This window comes from Ceratotherium simum, chromosome 29, assembly GCF_057802395.1.
Source record: "Ceratotherium simum simum isolate JZ-2026a chromosome 29, ASM5780239v1, whole genome shotgun sequence".
Classification (NCBI taxonomy): Eukaryota; Metazoa; Chordata; class Mammalia; order Perissodactyla; family Rhinocerotidae; genus Ceratotherium; species Ceratotherium simum.
The window spans coordinates 3894640-3908806 of NC_141928.1; the positions used below are offsets into that span (position 1 = coordinate 3894640).

The window sequence follows — 14167 nt, forward strand, 5'->3', positions numbered from 1 at the left end:
CACAGCCTGTCCCGGCCCGTGGGCACCCTTCCGTCCTGGCACTTGCCTGCCCTGTCACGCTCAGCCTGGGGCTCTGGGCCCGTTGCCGCTCGGAGGGGGTTGCCTGTGGACACAGGGCCCTTCCCAACCTGAGAGTGGAGATACTTTTTTCCTTTAAAACAAATTTATTTTCAAAGAAATCTGCCACTATATTACTTTATTGCATCCACTATACTTTTTTACTGTGGTAAAATACACAAAACGTAAAATTTGCCATTTTAAAAGCGTTTTAAATCATACAATTCAGGAGGATTAAGTACATTCTCTATGCTGTACAGCCATCACCACTATCTAGTTCCGGAACATTTTCATCATCCCAAAAGGAAAGCCTCTACCTGTTAAGCAATAGCTCCCCATTTTCCCTCCCCACAGCCTAGAAAAGCCACTGACCTACTTTCTCTCCCTATGGATTTGCCTATTCTGGACTTTTCACATCAGTGGAATCGGACACTATGGGACCTTTTGTGTCTGGCTTCTTCCCCTTAGTGTGTTGGTTTTGAGGTTTACCTGTGTTGTGGCAGGTGTCAGAATTCCATTCCTGTTTAGGGCTGGACAGTGTTCCCTTGTATGGACATCCACATTTATCGGTTCGTCAGTCGATGGGCACGTGGGCCGTTTCCACCCCTTGGCTGTTGGGAATCATGCTGCTGTGAACACGCGTGTACGTGGACTGTGCGAGTCCCCGTTTCCGTTTCTCTTGGGTACACACCTAGGAGCGGCATTGCTGGGTCATGTGGTGTACGGTCTGCTTGGGCCGACACAACAAAACACCACTAACTGGGGGGCCGAAACAACAGAAATTCATTCTCACAGTCTGGAGGCTGGGAGGTGCGGATCTCAGCGCCAGCTGACGGGTTCCTGGTGAGGAACCTGGCGTCCGGGCGGCCGCCTTCTTGCTGTGCCCCACGTGGCAGAGAGAGCCCCTCTCCATGTAGGGACTCGGGCCCCACCCTTACAACCTCATTTCACCCCAATCCCCTCCTCACAGGCCCCATCTCCAAGTACAGTCACACTGGGGAACAGGGCTTCAGTGTAGGAATGGGGGGATGCCATTCAGTCCAGAAGGTAATTGTACAGATGGGGATTCTGGGGGCTCTGGGGGGAATCTGAAGCCTGGGCTTGGGACCTGGTTCTGAGTGCGAGGACCTCTCTGCCCTCTGCCCCCTGGGGTATAGAGTGGGGGATTCGGTCATTCTCTGCTCTGCATGGGCGTGTGTGGCCCAGCATGAAGGGTGCTTGTCCCCCCCAGGAGCTCCTTGCTCAAGGCTGCGTGTTCCAGGAGCGGCATGGCTGGGAGCGACCGGGATGGTTTAACCCCCGAGGTGCAGCTCCGGTGAGTAGGCCCCCAGCGGCCATGCCACCCTCTGCCCCCACCCACTTCTCCCCGCTCCCCAAACCCAACACCAGAGGTGGCTGCCCATCCTGCTGTCATCAGCGCACGTCGAGGCTGACTGGGCCACGGGGCGGGTGAGTCATTTTGCTCTTGGGGAGGCTGAGCCCCCGGCGATCTGCCCGTGCATGTGGGTGGCCGCCTCTGCAGATGTCCCCATGGGAGTCACTCACCACCCACGGCAGCCAGGCCCTCCACGGCCCCAGTGAGCCCGGGGCCCCTGGGAAGCCGGTGTTCCACGGTGAGGGGGCTGTGCACAGACACCCCCAGTGTGCAGAAGAAATTAGAGCATCTTCTCATAATTGTGTTCATATATTTTTGGCAATTGCAACTGTTGTTTTGTGTTAGTAGAAGGATTTAGCACAAAATTATGCATCCCATGTGTTAGTTGGTGAGTGGGGATTTCACAGCCTCCTGGCCTCTGGGGGCCCTCCTGGGGGCTCCTCCCCACCCAGTGCCTCCCAGGCATTCAGGTTCTCAGAGAGAAGAATCAGCCCTCCTGCTGTGGCGCCCTCGGCTGGGGCCTCTGGAGCAGGAGATGCGATGCTTCAAGCCCACCAGGGCGGTAGTATTTGATCCAGACTTGGACACATTCCCCGTTGTATATTTCACTGGTCCACTTCCATCAACCCATCTCCATAGCAACCCGCTCCCAAGGCGAGTTCTGGGGCATCTTTAGGGGAGATGGGAGCCAAAGCTCTACGGGCCAGTGGCCTCTGCTCCTCTGGCGTCTGCAGGGAGGAGGGGCCTCGGCAGACGGTGTCCTGGAGCGGCTCCCCGCAGAGCCCCTGAGTTCCAGCCCGGTCAGCCCTGGAAGCCCCTCTCCCCGAGTCTGTGGGCCAGGAGAGGAGACTGGAGCGGGAATTGGGAACACACCCCGGGTCCCGGGATGGGGGGCTTTGCAGCCCCACCTGGGAGCCATCCTGATAGTCCAGAGCACGGGGTGACTAGAGGTCCCCAAATCTCTGACGCCTGGCCCGGCTGCAGCAGGCGGGGTGTCCCTGCTGGGGCCTCAGGGGCCGGTGGAGCTGTGCCTGCCCGGGCCAGGGAGCTGACTCTCTGCAGAGATGCCAGCAAAGGCCCCTCCCTGGTGCCAGGGCTTGAGCTGAGGCTCAGTGGAGCAGAGGCCCGACCCAGGCAGAACGTCATGCTCACTGGCCCGTCCCTGTGGACAGAGACTGGGTGGGGCTGGCCATGCTGGGAGGTGGGAGTTGACTGGCTTGCTCACAGCATTCCACGCTGCCAGCGGAGTTAGGAGGGAGGAGGGAAGGGGGTGCTGGGTTGTGAGGGTCTCAGAGAACAGCTGGCAGAGTGCAGGACAGGCCAAGGCGAGTGGAGGCTGAGGTCACCCCTCTGGGGCCCACTCGCACAGGTTCATGGCAAGCTCTGTCCGGAACTCGCCAGTGACCTGGGGCAAGATTTAATCTCTCTGTGCCTCAGTTTCTTATCTGTAGAAAGGATCTCCCTCCTTAGGGCCGTGAGGCTCTTTGTGCAGGACCTGGCCTAGTGCAGGACTTGGTCCCGGATCGCCATGGCAACAGCATCGGCAGCGGGTGCTGTGGCCATCCCACCCCCAGCTCTGTCACCGTCTTCCTCACCCAGCCTCCTTCCTCACCTCCGTCACCCTCCTCCTCAGGGAGCCTCCTTCCTCACCTCCGTCACCCTCTTCCTCACCCAGCATCCTTCCTCACCTCCGTCACCCTCTTCCTCAGGGAGCCTCCTTCCTCCCCTCCATCACCCTCTTCCTCACCCAGCCTCCTTCCTCACCTCCGCCACCCTCCTCCTCACCCAGCCTCCTTCCTCACCTCCGCCACCCTCTTCCTCACCCAGCCTCCTTCCTCACCTCCGCCACCCTCCTCCTCACCCAGCCTCCTTCCTCACCTCCGCCACCCCCCTCCTCACCCAGCCTCCTCCCTCACCTCCGCCACCCTCCTCCTCACCCAGCCTCCTTCCTCACCTCCGCCACCCTCCTCCTCACCCAGCCTCCTTCCTCACCTCCGCCACCCTCCTCCTCACCCAGCCTCCTTCCTCACCTCCGTCACCCTCCTCCTCACCCAGCCTCCTTCCTCACCTCCGCCACCCTCTTCCTCACCCAGCCTCCTTCCTCACCTCCTCCACCCTCCTCCTCACCCAGCCTCCTTCCTCACCTCTGTCACCCTCCTCCTCACCCAGCCTCCTTCCCTCACCTCCGTCACCCTCCTCCTCACCCAGCCTCCTTCCTCACCTCCGTCACCCTCCTCCTCACCCAGCCTCCTTCCTCACCTCCGTCACCCTCCTCCTCACCCAGCCTCCTTCCTCACCTCCTCCACCCTCCTCCTCACCCAGCCTCCTTCCTCACCTCCACCACCCCCCTCCTCACCCAGCCTCCTTCCTCACCTCCTCCACCCTCCTCCTCACCCAGCCTCCTTCCTCACCTCTGTCACCCTCCTCCTCACCCACCCTCCTTCCTCCCCTCCGTCACCCTCCTCCTCACCCAGCCTCCTTCCTCACCCCCGTCACCCTCCTCCTCACCCAGCCTCCTTCCTCACCTCCGTCACCCTCTTCCTCACCCAGCCTCCTTCCTCACCTCCATCACCCTCTTCCTCACTGAGCCTCCTTCCTCACCTCCGTCACCCTCTTCCTCACCAAGCCTCCTTCCTCACCTCTGTCACCCTCTTCCTCACCCAGCCTCCTTCTTCACCTCTGCCATCCTGTTCCTCATGGAGCCTCCTTCCTCACCTCCGTCACCCTCTTCCTCAGTAAGCCTGGTCCCTGGGCCTCATGCCACTGCCTTGCATTGACTTGGAAGCCCTGACGGTGGCCCCGAGTTCCCTGTGGACCCGCCCCTGCCTCCCCTTCAGCCCTGTGTCTCCCCACCTTGAGTTCACTCTAGTTCTTCCCCATCCTCCTGGGCCCCTGACCTGCTCGGCCCACCTCTCCACTGGCTCTCAGGCCCACCACCACCACGGGCATAAAGGTGTCATTTGTGCCACTGTGGATGGAATGTGTGACCCCCCACCCCACGCCCACCCTCGTGCACAGCACAGCCGCTGGAGGGAAGCTGGGTGCGGGCGGGGCCAGGTCTGTCTTGTCCTCCTTCCTCTTTGCGGGGCCCAGCTCAGTGTCTGCCAAGCAGCAGGCCCCATGCCGTGTTTGTGTAGAGAGGAGGGGAGGGAGGGCGGCTGGTGATGCCCACGCCTGCTTCCCAGGTCCTCCATTACGACTACTACGGGGCTTATGGGAACACGGCGCACGAGGACGACGCCTACAGCAGGCTGCTGGGCGATGAGTACACCTTCGACTTCCCGCCCCACCATGATGTGGTAAGGAGCCCAGTCCCCTGCTGGAAGAGAAAGTGGGGCTCCCTGGGGCTGGCCCTCGGGGCCCTGCAGAGGCCCTGCCCCGTCTCTGCCGGCTCCCTATTCACCTCTGTTTTTGGCTGACTCAGTTTTGAGGAGGAATCAGGTGATATTTTGCTCTCCTCCTCTTCTCCCTGGTCTGTGCCAAGACTTTGCCAGCAGTCGGGACTGACAGTACTATTATTGCTCGAGGCGGCGGGGCTGGGGGGCAGACAGGCTTGGGTCTGGCTGTGTGGCTTCAGGCCACAGCCTTCACCTCTCTGAGCTTCTGTTCCCTCCTGCCCTCGGAGCTGTTCTGGGGCCTGTGTGAGATTTTGTGAGGGACCAGTTCCTTCTTCAGGGGCCAGCATGGTGGGCTCCGGCCTGAGCTCTCACAGAGTAGGTCCAGGACAAGTAGATTCAAGACGGGCCCCTCTGGGTGACGAGCAGAGGAGACCCCAGCCGAGGGAGGGTCTGTGGTCCGGGGCCTGCTCGCTGCCCCTCTTGCTCCGGAAGTGGAGTGTCTGATGTGGGAGCAGAGCTGAGGCCTCAGCCTGGGGGTCCCCGGAGACCAGGGCAGCCTGCGGAGCATCCGTGACAGGGTCCTGGGCCTCTGGGGAAGGCACCGACCAGCTTCCTGGGCATGCCACCTGTGAGACACGCAGGCCCCGCACTCAGAAGCGCCCTGGCTGGGTTTAACACTCTGCTGTCACGCCTTGAAGCGCTTCACGCTCTTTGAACAAGGGCCCACAGTTTCATTTTGCACTGAGCCTCACAAATTCTGCAGCCGGTCCCAAAGGGAAGGAACCGTTAACTCCCACGATTTCCCCCAAAGCTGGCTCTAGCGGTATAGTGTCTGTTAAAGGCGCTGGAGGAGGGGGCTTCTGAGATGGAGGCAGGAGGCGTGCACATCCCAAAGCTGGGAGCGCAGGCCCATCCCAGCGCCCCAGTCCCTGGGGCCTGCCTCTCTCGGGGGCGTGAGTGGGGCCCCGTCTGGCACCTCCGCACGGCGGCTTCTAAGGCCTGTGGGATGTTCTGGCCCTCGAGGATGTGGGAACTCGCTGGGGATGCCAACTTGGCTTCGTGGCTTCCTCCAGCCTCCGAAAACGCGCCTGCATGGTCCCAAAGCATGAAACACACGCTTGTTCTCAGCCCTGGCAACTTCCCCAGCCTGGGGGATGACAGGCAGCCCAGGAAGCTGTTTGGGGTTTTGTCGGAAGCCCCAGCAGCCTGAGAGAAGGTGCTGCAGTGCCCGACTGTGGGGGGGTCGCGTAGGAGCTCCATAAGGGTGGTGGGGCGGGGAGCGCGGTGGGGCAGCCACAGCTGGGAGTTGCACAGACTCAGCGGGGTGCTGTTTAACAACCAGCTTTCGGTTGGGGGGGGCGCGGCTCTGATTCGTGGCACTGGCCAGTTTCCCCTGTGTAAATACTCTGACCACCTACCCACCTGACCCGCCCACCTGCCATCACTGAGTGCGGGGTTGGGAAGAGATGCACTGCCACCTCTCATGGTCGGTGCCCCGCGGGACAGACCTGGCTGAATGGATGGCTGTGCCATTTTGCACCTGTCTAACCCTGAGCAGATGGTTTACTCTCCCTGGGCTCAGGGGGCACTGGAGCACCAGGTTGCCAATAGCAGTCACCTCGTGCGGTGGTGGCATAGGGGCTGTGGGGTGGGAGGAGAGGGCACGGGCTCCTGACATGCGGTGAGTGCTCAGCAAGGGGTAGCTTTGCTGTTACAATTTTTTTCAGTAATAACAGTGGGGTTGGTACATGTGCTCAGCAGATGTGTTTAGAGCAAAGATGGACTGGCACTGGGAGAGAAGACCAAGCAGGAAAAACGAGTGGATAATAGAAGACCCTGAAAACCCGGTCGGGGAATTTGTACACCGTGGGGAGGGAAATGAGGAGAGATGGTGTGTTCTTTATTCTTAAAACAGCTTTATTGAGATGAGATGTGATTCCCTTACCAAACAATCCCTCCATTTAAAGTACACAACTCAGGGCCGGCTCCGTGGCTTAGCGGTTAAGTGTGCGCGCTCTGATGCTGGCGGCCCAGGTTCGGATCCCGGGAGCGCCCCGAGGCACCACTTCTCCGTCCAACGTGAGGCCGAGTCCCACGTACAGCAACTAGAAGGATGTGAACCTATGACATACAACTATCTACTGGGGCTTTGGGGGGAAAAAACTGAATAAATAAAATCTTAAAAAAAAAAAAAAATAAAAAATAAAGTACACAACTCAATGCTTTTTAGTAAGTTTGCGGGGTTGTCCAAGCATCACCACAATCTAGGACGTTTTCGTCTCCCCCAAAAGAAACCCCACACCCATTAGCAGTCACTCCCCATTCCCCGACCCCCACCCCAGCCCCACCCTCAGGCAACCACTAATCTTTTCTGTCTCTGTGGATTTACTCGGTGGATATTCCACATAAATGGAATCATAGAATGTGTGGTTCTTTGTGTCTGGCTTCTTTGACTTAGCGTAACGTTCTCAAGGTCCATCCGTGTTGTGGGATGTCAGTACTTCTTACTTTTTATTCTGAACAGTCGTCCCTTATATGGATATACCACATTCTATTTATCCCTTCATCCGTTGGTGGACATTTGAGTGGTTTGCACTTTTTGGCTGTTACGGATCATGCTGCTATGATCATGTGTGTACAGGTTTCTGTGTGGACGTGTTTTCATTTCTCACGGGCATACGTCTAGGAGTGCCGTTGCTGGGTCCCATGGTAACTCTCTGTTGACATTATGAGGAACGGCCAACTGTTTTCCAAAGTGGCTGCCCCACTTTACCTTCCACCAGCAGTGTCTCCACTCCTCCATTGAGGCTCCAATGTCTCCACACCCTCACCGACACTTGTTATTGTCTGCTCTGATTCTAGCCGTCCTAGTGGGTACGAGGTGGTATCTCACTGTAGTTTTCTGTTGCATTTCCCTAATGACGAATGATGTTGAGCATCTTTTCATGTGTTTATTGGCCATTTGTGTATCTTCTTTGGAGAAATGTCTCTTCAGATCCTTTGCTCATTTTTAAATTGGGTTATTTGTCTTTTTATTGAGTTATGAGTTCTTCATATATTCTGGATACAAGTCTTTTATCAGATCTATGATTTGCAAATGCTCCTCCAATTCTGTAGGTTGTCTTTTCACTTTTTTGATGGCGTTGTTGCCCATTCTACATCCTTTGGCCATTGTTGGCCATCATTTTTGGCCGTCCAAAAAAGATCCTAATTTTGATGAATTACAACTTACATATTTTTTCTTTTGTCCCCTGAGTTTGTGGTGTCACTTTTAAGAAGGTGTTTCCTAACCAAGACCACAAAGGTTTACTCTCATATTTTCTTCTAAGAATTTTATAGTTTCAGCTCTTATGCTTCAGTCTGTGATCCATTTTGATTAAGTTTTGTGTATGACGGGAGGAAGGGGTCCAGCTTCATTCTCTTGCACGTGGAGGTCCAGTTGCCTAGCACCACTTGTTGATTATTCTTTCCCCCATTGAGTTGTCTGGCACCCTTGTGGAAAATCAATTGACCACAAATGTGAGGGTTTATTTCTGGAATCTCAGTTCTACTTTGTTGATCTGTATCTCTATCTTTACGTTGTACCCCTGTCTTTATTACGGGAACTTTGTAGTAAGTTTTGAAATCAGGAAATGTGAGTCCTCCATCTTTGTTCTTCTTTTTCAAGATTGTTTTGAATATTCTGGGTCCCTTGCATCTCTGTAAGAATTTTAGGATCAGCTTGTCAATTTCTGCCAAGAAGCCAGCTGAGGTTTTGACGGAGATTGTGTTGAGTCTGTAGATCAGTTTGGGGGGGGTATTATTGCCTTAACAGCAGTAAGTCTTCATTTCATAAACGTGGAATGTCTTTCCATTAATTTGTTTCAAAAATATTTTCTAGGTTTTAGAGTACAGGTTTTGCACTTCGTTAAATTTATTCATAAGCACTTTTTAATTCGCTTTGATGGTGTAAGTGGAATAATTTTCTGAATTTCACTTTCGATTGTTCGTTGCTGGTGTATAGAAATACAGCATCTTTTTGTTTGTCTGTTGTATATTGACCTTGTATCCTGCAACCCTGTTGAACTATTTTATTAGTTCTAATAGTTTTTTAGGGGGGTTCCTCAGGATTTTCTATGTGCAAAGTCTTGTCATCTGCAAATAGAGACAGTTTTACTTCTCCTCCATCTGGATGCCTTTTGTTTCTCCTTCTTGCCTCACGGCTGCCCGGCCAGGACCTCCAGCGCCACGTTGAGTAGAAGCAGCCGAGCAGACAGCCCTGTCTTCTCCCTGAACTTAGGGGGCCACATTCAGTCTTTCTCCGTTAAGTGTACTGCCAGCTGTGGGACTTTTGCACCTGCCCTCTATCAGCTTGAGGGAGTGCCCTTTTATTCCTTGTTTACTTGGAGTTTTTACACGAACAGGTGTTGGATTTTGTCAGATACTTTTTCTGCGTCTATGAGATGACCCTGTGGGTTTGACCTTTCTCCTATTGATGGTGCATCACATCGATTGATTTGGGGCGTTACACCAGCCTCCCACTCCTGGGGTGAATCCCACTTGATCATGGTGGGTTATTCTTTCTATATGTTGTTGGTTTTGGTTTGCTAGTGTTTTGTTGAGGTTTTTGTATCTATATTCATGAGGGATATTGGTCGGCACTTTCTCATGAGGTTTTGTCTGGTTTTGGCGTCAGGGTCATGCTGGCCTCATGGAATGAGTTGGGAAGTGGTTCCTACTCATTTTTTTGGAAGAGTCCGTGTAGAATTGGTATTAATTCTTCTTTGAATGTTTCATAAAATTCACCAGTGAAGCCATCTGGGCCTGGGCTTTTCTTTGTGGGGAACGTTAAATTACTAATTCAATCCCTTTTTTGTTATCGATTTATTCAGATTTTCTATTCTTCTTCAGTAATTTGTGTCTTTCTAGAAATTTGCCCATTTCATGTCTAACTTGTTGGTGTAATTGTCCACAGCATTCCCTATCACTCTTTCTCTTTCCATGAGGGGGAGTGACGTCCCCACGTTCATTCCTGATTTTAGTACGTCCAGTCCTCTCTCTTTTCCCTTGCTGAGTCCGGCGAAAGGTTTGCCAATTCTGTTCATTTTTTCAAAGAACCAACTTTAATTTTGCCGAATTTTCTCAATCTTTCTATTCTCTATTTCATTTATTTCCATTCTAATCGTTTTTATTTCTTTCCTTCTGCTTGCTTTGGGTTTAATTTGCTCTTCTTTTCTAGTTTCTCAAAGTGGAAAGTTAGGTTATTGATTTGAGATCTCCTTTTCTGATAGTCACGCGTCTCTTAACGACGGGGACACATTCTGAGAAATGCATCATTGGGCGATTTCGTCACTGTGTGACAATCGTAGAGTGTACTACAGATACGTGGATGGTACAGCCTCCCACACACCTAGGCTACATGGTAGCAATCTTACGGGACCACCGTTGTATATGTGGTGCGTCATTGACCGAAATGTCTCAAGTGGGACACGACCGTCCGGGCATGTTCAGGCATCAAGCCTCCTGAGAGCGCTCTTCAGCCTCATCCCATCTTTTTTCCTACGTTGTGCCTTCATGGTCACTCATCTCAAAGTATTTCTTAATGCCCCTCGTGGTTTTTTCTTTGACCCCCTGGTAATTTAGGAGTGTGTTGTTTAATTTCACCCATTTGTGAATTTTCCAATTTTCCTTCTGCTATTGGTTTCTGATTTAGTTCCACTGTAGTTCAAGAACATACTTTGTATGATTTTAATTCTTTTGAATTTATTGAGTCTGGCTTTATGGCCTGTGATCTACCCTAGAGATTGTTACTTGTGCTCAAGAAGGCTGTCACGGTGGGGGCGCTCAGCAGGTGTGCCCAGAGAGCCCCAGAGCCCACATTCTAGGGGAGGAGCACATCTCAGAGCCCCCGTGGCATCGCACCTCCCTGGGTCCTTACAGATCAAGAAGGAGTGTCTGGCCTGCAGAGGGGCCGCTGCTGTGTTCAACATGTCCTACTTCGGGAAGTTCTACCTGGTGGGCTTGGACGCAAGGAAGGCTGCCGACTGGCTCTTCTCCGCTGATGTCAGCCGACCCCCAGGTACGGAGCCAGGGCGGGCCATGCTCCTCTCCCACTTCAGCACCAGGCAGGACTCCCTGGGCCCAGCCCAGGCCCTGAGATGAGGTGGCAGGACGACCTTGTCTCCTCCAGCACATGGGTCTTCCAGCACATGGCTCTGCCCCTCGGCCTGGCCCTGGGCCCCTGCCCTCATCGCCAAGCCCCAGGCACTAGGGCTGCACGACCATCCCTCATCCCTCCCTCCACGCTGCCTGTTCCTCCTCCCTCCTCCCTTTCCTCTTACTTTGTTCCAGAAAGGATTCAAGGCAGCAGGCCCTCAGAAAATGTCTCCTGGGCCTGGGGAACCCATCCACTCACCCCACAGGGATTTGCTCCCCAAATAGGGTTTCCAGAACTAAATAAAAATACAGGATGCTCAGTTAATTTGATTTCAGATGAGGAATGAACAATTTTTGGTATACGTATGTCTCATGCAATGTTTGGGATAGTCATCTTTTTTATTACCCACCCACCCACCATCTCACTTACCCGTCCACCCACCCGAAAACTCACCCATCCCCATCTGTATTCATTCCCTAGGGCTGCCCTAACAAAGTACCATGAACTAGGTGGATTTAAACAAACTCACTGTTCTGGAGGCTAGGAGTCTGAAATCAAGGTGTCAGCAGGGTGGCGCTCCCCCTGAGAGTCTGGGCAGACTACTCTCCCAGCAGCTGCTGGTGGCTCAGTCCTTGGTGTCTCTTGGCTCCAGCCGCACCATGCTAATCTCCGCCTCTGTTGTCACACAGCCTTCTCCCTGCATTTTCCTCTTCCTATAAAGACACCAGTCATACTGGATTAGGCCCACCCAACGACCTCATCTTCACATGATTATATCTTCAAAGACCCTATGTCCAAACAAGGTCATATTCACTGCAGGTTAGGACTTCAACATACCTTTTTTGGGGATACAATTCAACCCATAACACCATCTATCCAGCCAACCAACCACCTCGCCTACCCACTTACACATGCACCTCCTCCTCACCCTCGTTAACCCTCCCGTTCATCCACCCCCACCCGTTCATCCTTCCACCACGCATCTCCCCCCCCCCATCCCCTCCTCCTGCCCACCCATCTCCCCATCCGTCTGCTCCCCCTTTCATCCATTCCCCCTCTGCCCCCGCCCTCCCCTCCCCACTCCATCCATCTCCCATCCCCATATTCATTTATTCAACAGACATTCACGGAGCTTCTGCTGTGCCAGGCCTGTGGCTAGGCGCCCCAAAGTGAATGAGACGAGAGTCCTGCCCCTACAATCTTCTCGGGGTGCTGGTGGGGGCTGGGAGGAGTCAAGGTCGCGGCATTTCAAGAGGAAAGAAGCTTCCCTCCTGGTCTTTCCTTCTCCGAGGATGGCAGTGCTGGGTGACCTCCCATCTCTCTCTGGGTCACTCAGTCTGAGCTGAGGGCCTTTTGAAGTCACGCCCACTAGGGCGCCCTGCCAAGTGATTGTCCACACCTGTGTGTGTTACCCTGTGCTGAGGGGCCGTGCCCGCTGAGCGGCTCACAGACACTGGGGCCGGCACAGACCTGGGTCCTCCTCCTGCCCCAGGCTCGACAGTGTACACTTGCATGCTGAACCACCGTGGGGGCACTGAAAGCGACCTGACCGTCAGCCGCCTGGCCCCCGGCGCCCAGGCCTCCCCTCTGGCCCCCGCCTTTGAAGGTAAGAGAGGCCCCCAAGGGCACAGCGATGCCGGGTCTGCAGCCCTGCTCTGGGGCCCTGCAGCCGTGGACAGCAGGATGGCCCGGGAGGGGCTGCGAGTGCTGCTCTGTAATTACCTACTGTGCCCGCCGAGGTCGGGCCTGCGAGATTAGAGGTCTTGGTTCAGGCGGCGATGTGGGAGCTCTGAGTGCTCAGTGATTATGTCTCTGAACCTGTCCACACCGTGGCGTTGCCGAGCGGCCACAGCGTGGGCGGGCTCGGCTTGCCTGCCCGGAACTGAGTGAGCCGAGACTAAGGCCATACCTCCCTCTCGGAGGAGTCAGCTCCTTCCTGCCGCAGACATCTATGCTGAATTGGCGGTCTCAGTTCCCGTGTAACTCCCAGTCTCAGGCCGGGGCAGGTCCTCAGAAGGAATCAAGCTCAGTGCCCAAGCTGACACCTGGCTTGCCCTCTGCAGTCCCTCCGCCTGTGCTTGCATGCCCCCAGTGATGGGCAGCTCAGTACCCGTGTTCCTTGTTTGCACGGCCCTGACTGCTGCACTGAGCCGTATCTGCCTTCTGTCCCTTCAACTCCCCGATCCTACTCCTTGGTTCACACAGAGCAACCTAGTCTCCAGTCCTGTAACCCGTCTCTTTAGGGAGGAAAGATGGCTGAGCTGCACAGAGAGTGGGAAGCATTCTCTTTCTCCAGGAAGGGACCTCTGAGAGACCGGATTTGCAGAGGAGAAAGGTGTGCACTCTGCCGCTGTCTGTGCTGCCGAACTGCGCCATCCGGGGGGAAGGAGCAGTCAGCCGAAGTGCTCAGCCCATTCAGAAAACCTGGCAGCCCCCACTCGGGCCTGGCTCTGTGCTGCTGGAAATCTAGCTGCGTCCTCAGTGGGATGCATCAGGGTCCCCAGAGCTCCGGCCTGGGCACTGGGAGAGGGAGGTGGGGTGAGAAGGAGGGGCTCATTAGTTAATCAGACCACCCTCCAAGAATTCAGCAACAGCTCTGGAGCCCCCGCCGCGTGTCAGGCTCAGACTGTGGCATCGGGACACAGCAAGGAACCAAACAGAGAAGGTTCTGGCCCGTGCAGAGCTTCTGTCTCTTGGGGGGCGGGCAAGGGGGTGGGATAAGTTTGCTTCACTGCCCACAGGGTCCTTTGGGATTGCTTCAGGGACTGAGGGCTGGTGGGGACTCCTGGGCCTCTGGAATGGCTGCTGAAAACAGTGTCATGAGAGTAGCACTGGCCAGCGGGAGGCTGATGGTGGAGACAAGGCTGTGAGCGTGGGTGAGGGCCTTACTGGGGGCATGAAGAACTTGGGGTAGGTGGGCTTCCCGGAGGAGGTGATGTTTGAGCTGGTTCCTGGAAGGCGAGGAGGAGTGGCTCAGGTCCCGAGAGGCAGCAGCGAGTGTGAGGACCCGGATGAGGGTGTGCACAGGCCCCGGGGAAGAGCCATACTCATCAGAACCAAGTGTCCAGTGAGCGGGCAGGGGCTGTGGGGCAGGCTCCTGCAGGTCGTGAAAAGCTTCTGGACAATCCTGGGCGTTGTGAGGGCAAGGGCGTGAGGTGGTGGGACTGGGCATTCAGACGGTGACTGGAGGATGTGACTGGAGGCTGGGGGCAGGAAGGGGACAGGCCAGAGATGCTGTGGCCAGGCTGGGCTACGGCCATG

At 55.2% G+C, this 14167-nt stretch overlaps 1 protein-coding gene across 2 annotated transcripts in view; it reads left to right on the top strand.

Annotated features, from left to right (window-relative positions):
• The window catches only part of SARDH (sarcosine dehydrogenase), a 70227-nt gene that overhangs the window by 27413 nt on the left and 28647 nt on the right, over positions 1 to 14167 (top strand). For both annotated transcript variants that reach the window (XM_087418838.1, XM_014782303.2), the window contains exons 13-16: positions 1289 to 1372; positions 4618 to 4731; positions 10690 to 10828; positions 12399 to 12512. In XM_087418838.1, the coding sequence (XP_087274964.1) occupies positions 1289 to 1372; positions 4618 to 4731; positions 10690 to 10828; positions 12399 to 12512 (451 nt within the window). The remainder of the gene's footprint in view (positions 1 to 1288; positions 1373 to 4617; positions 4732 to 10689; positions 10829 to 12398; positions 12513 to 14167) is intronic.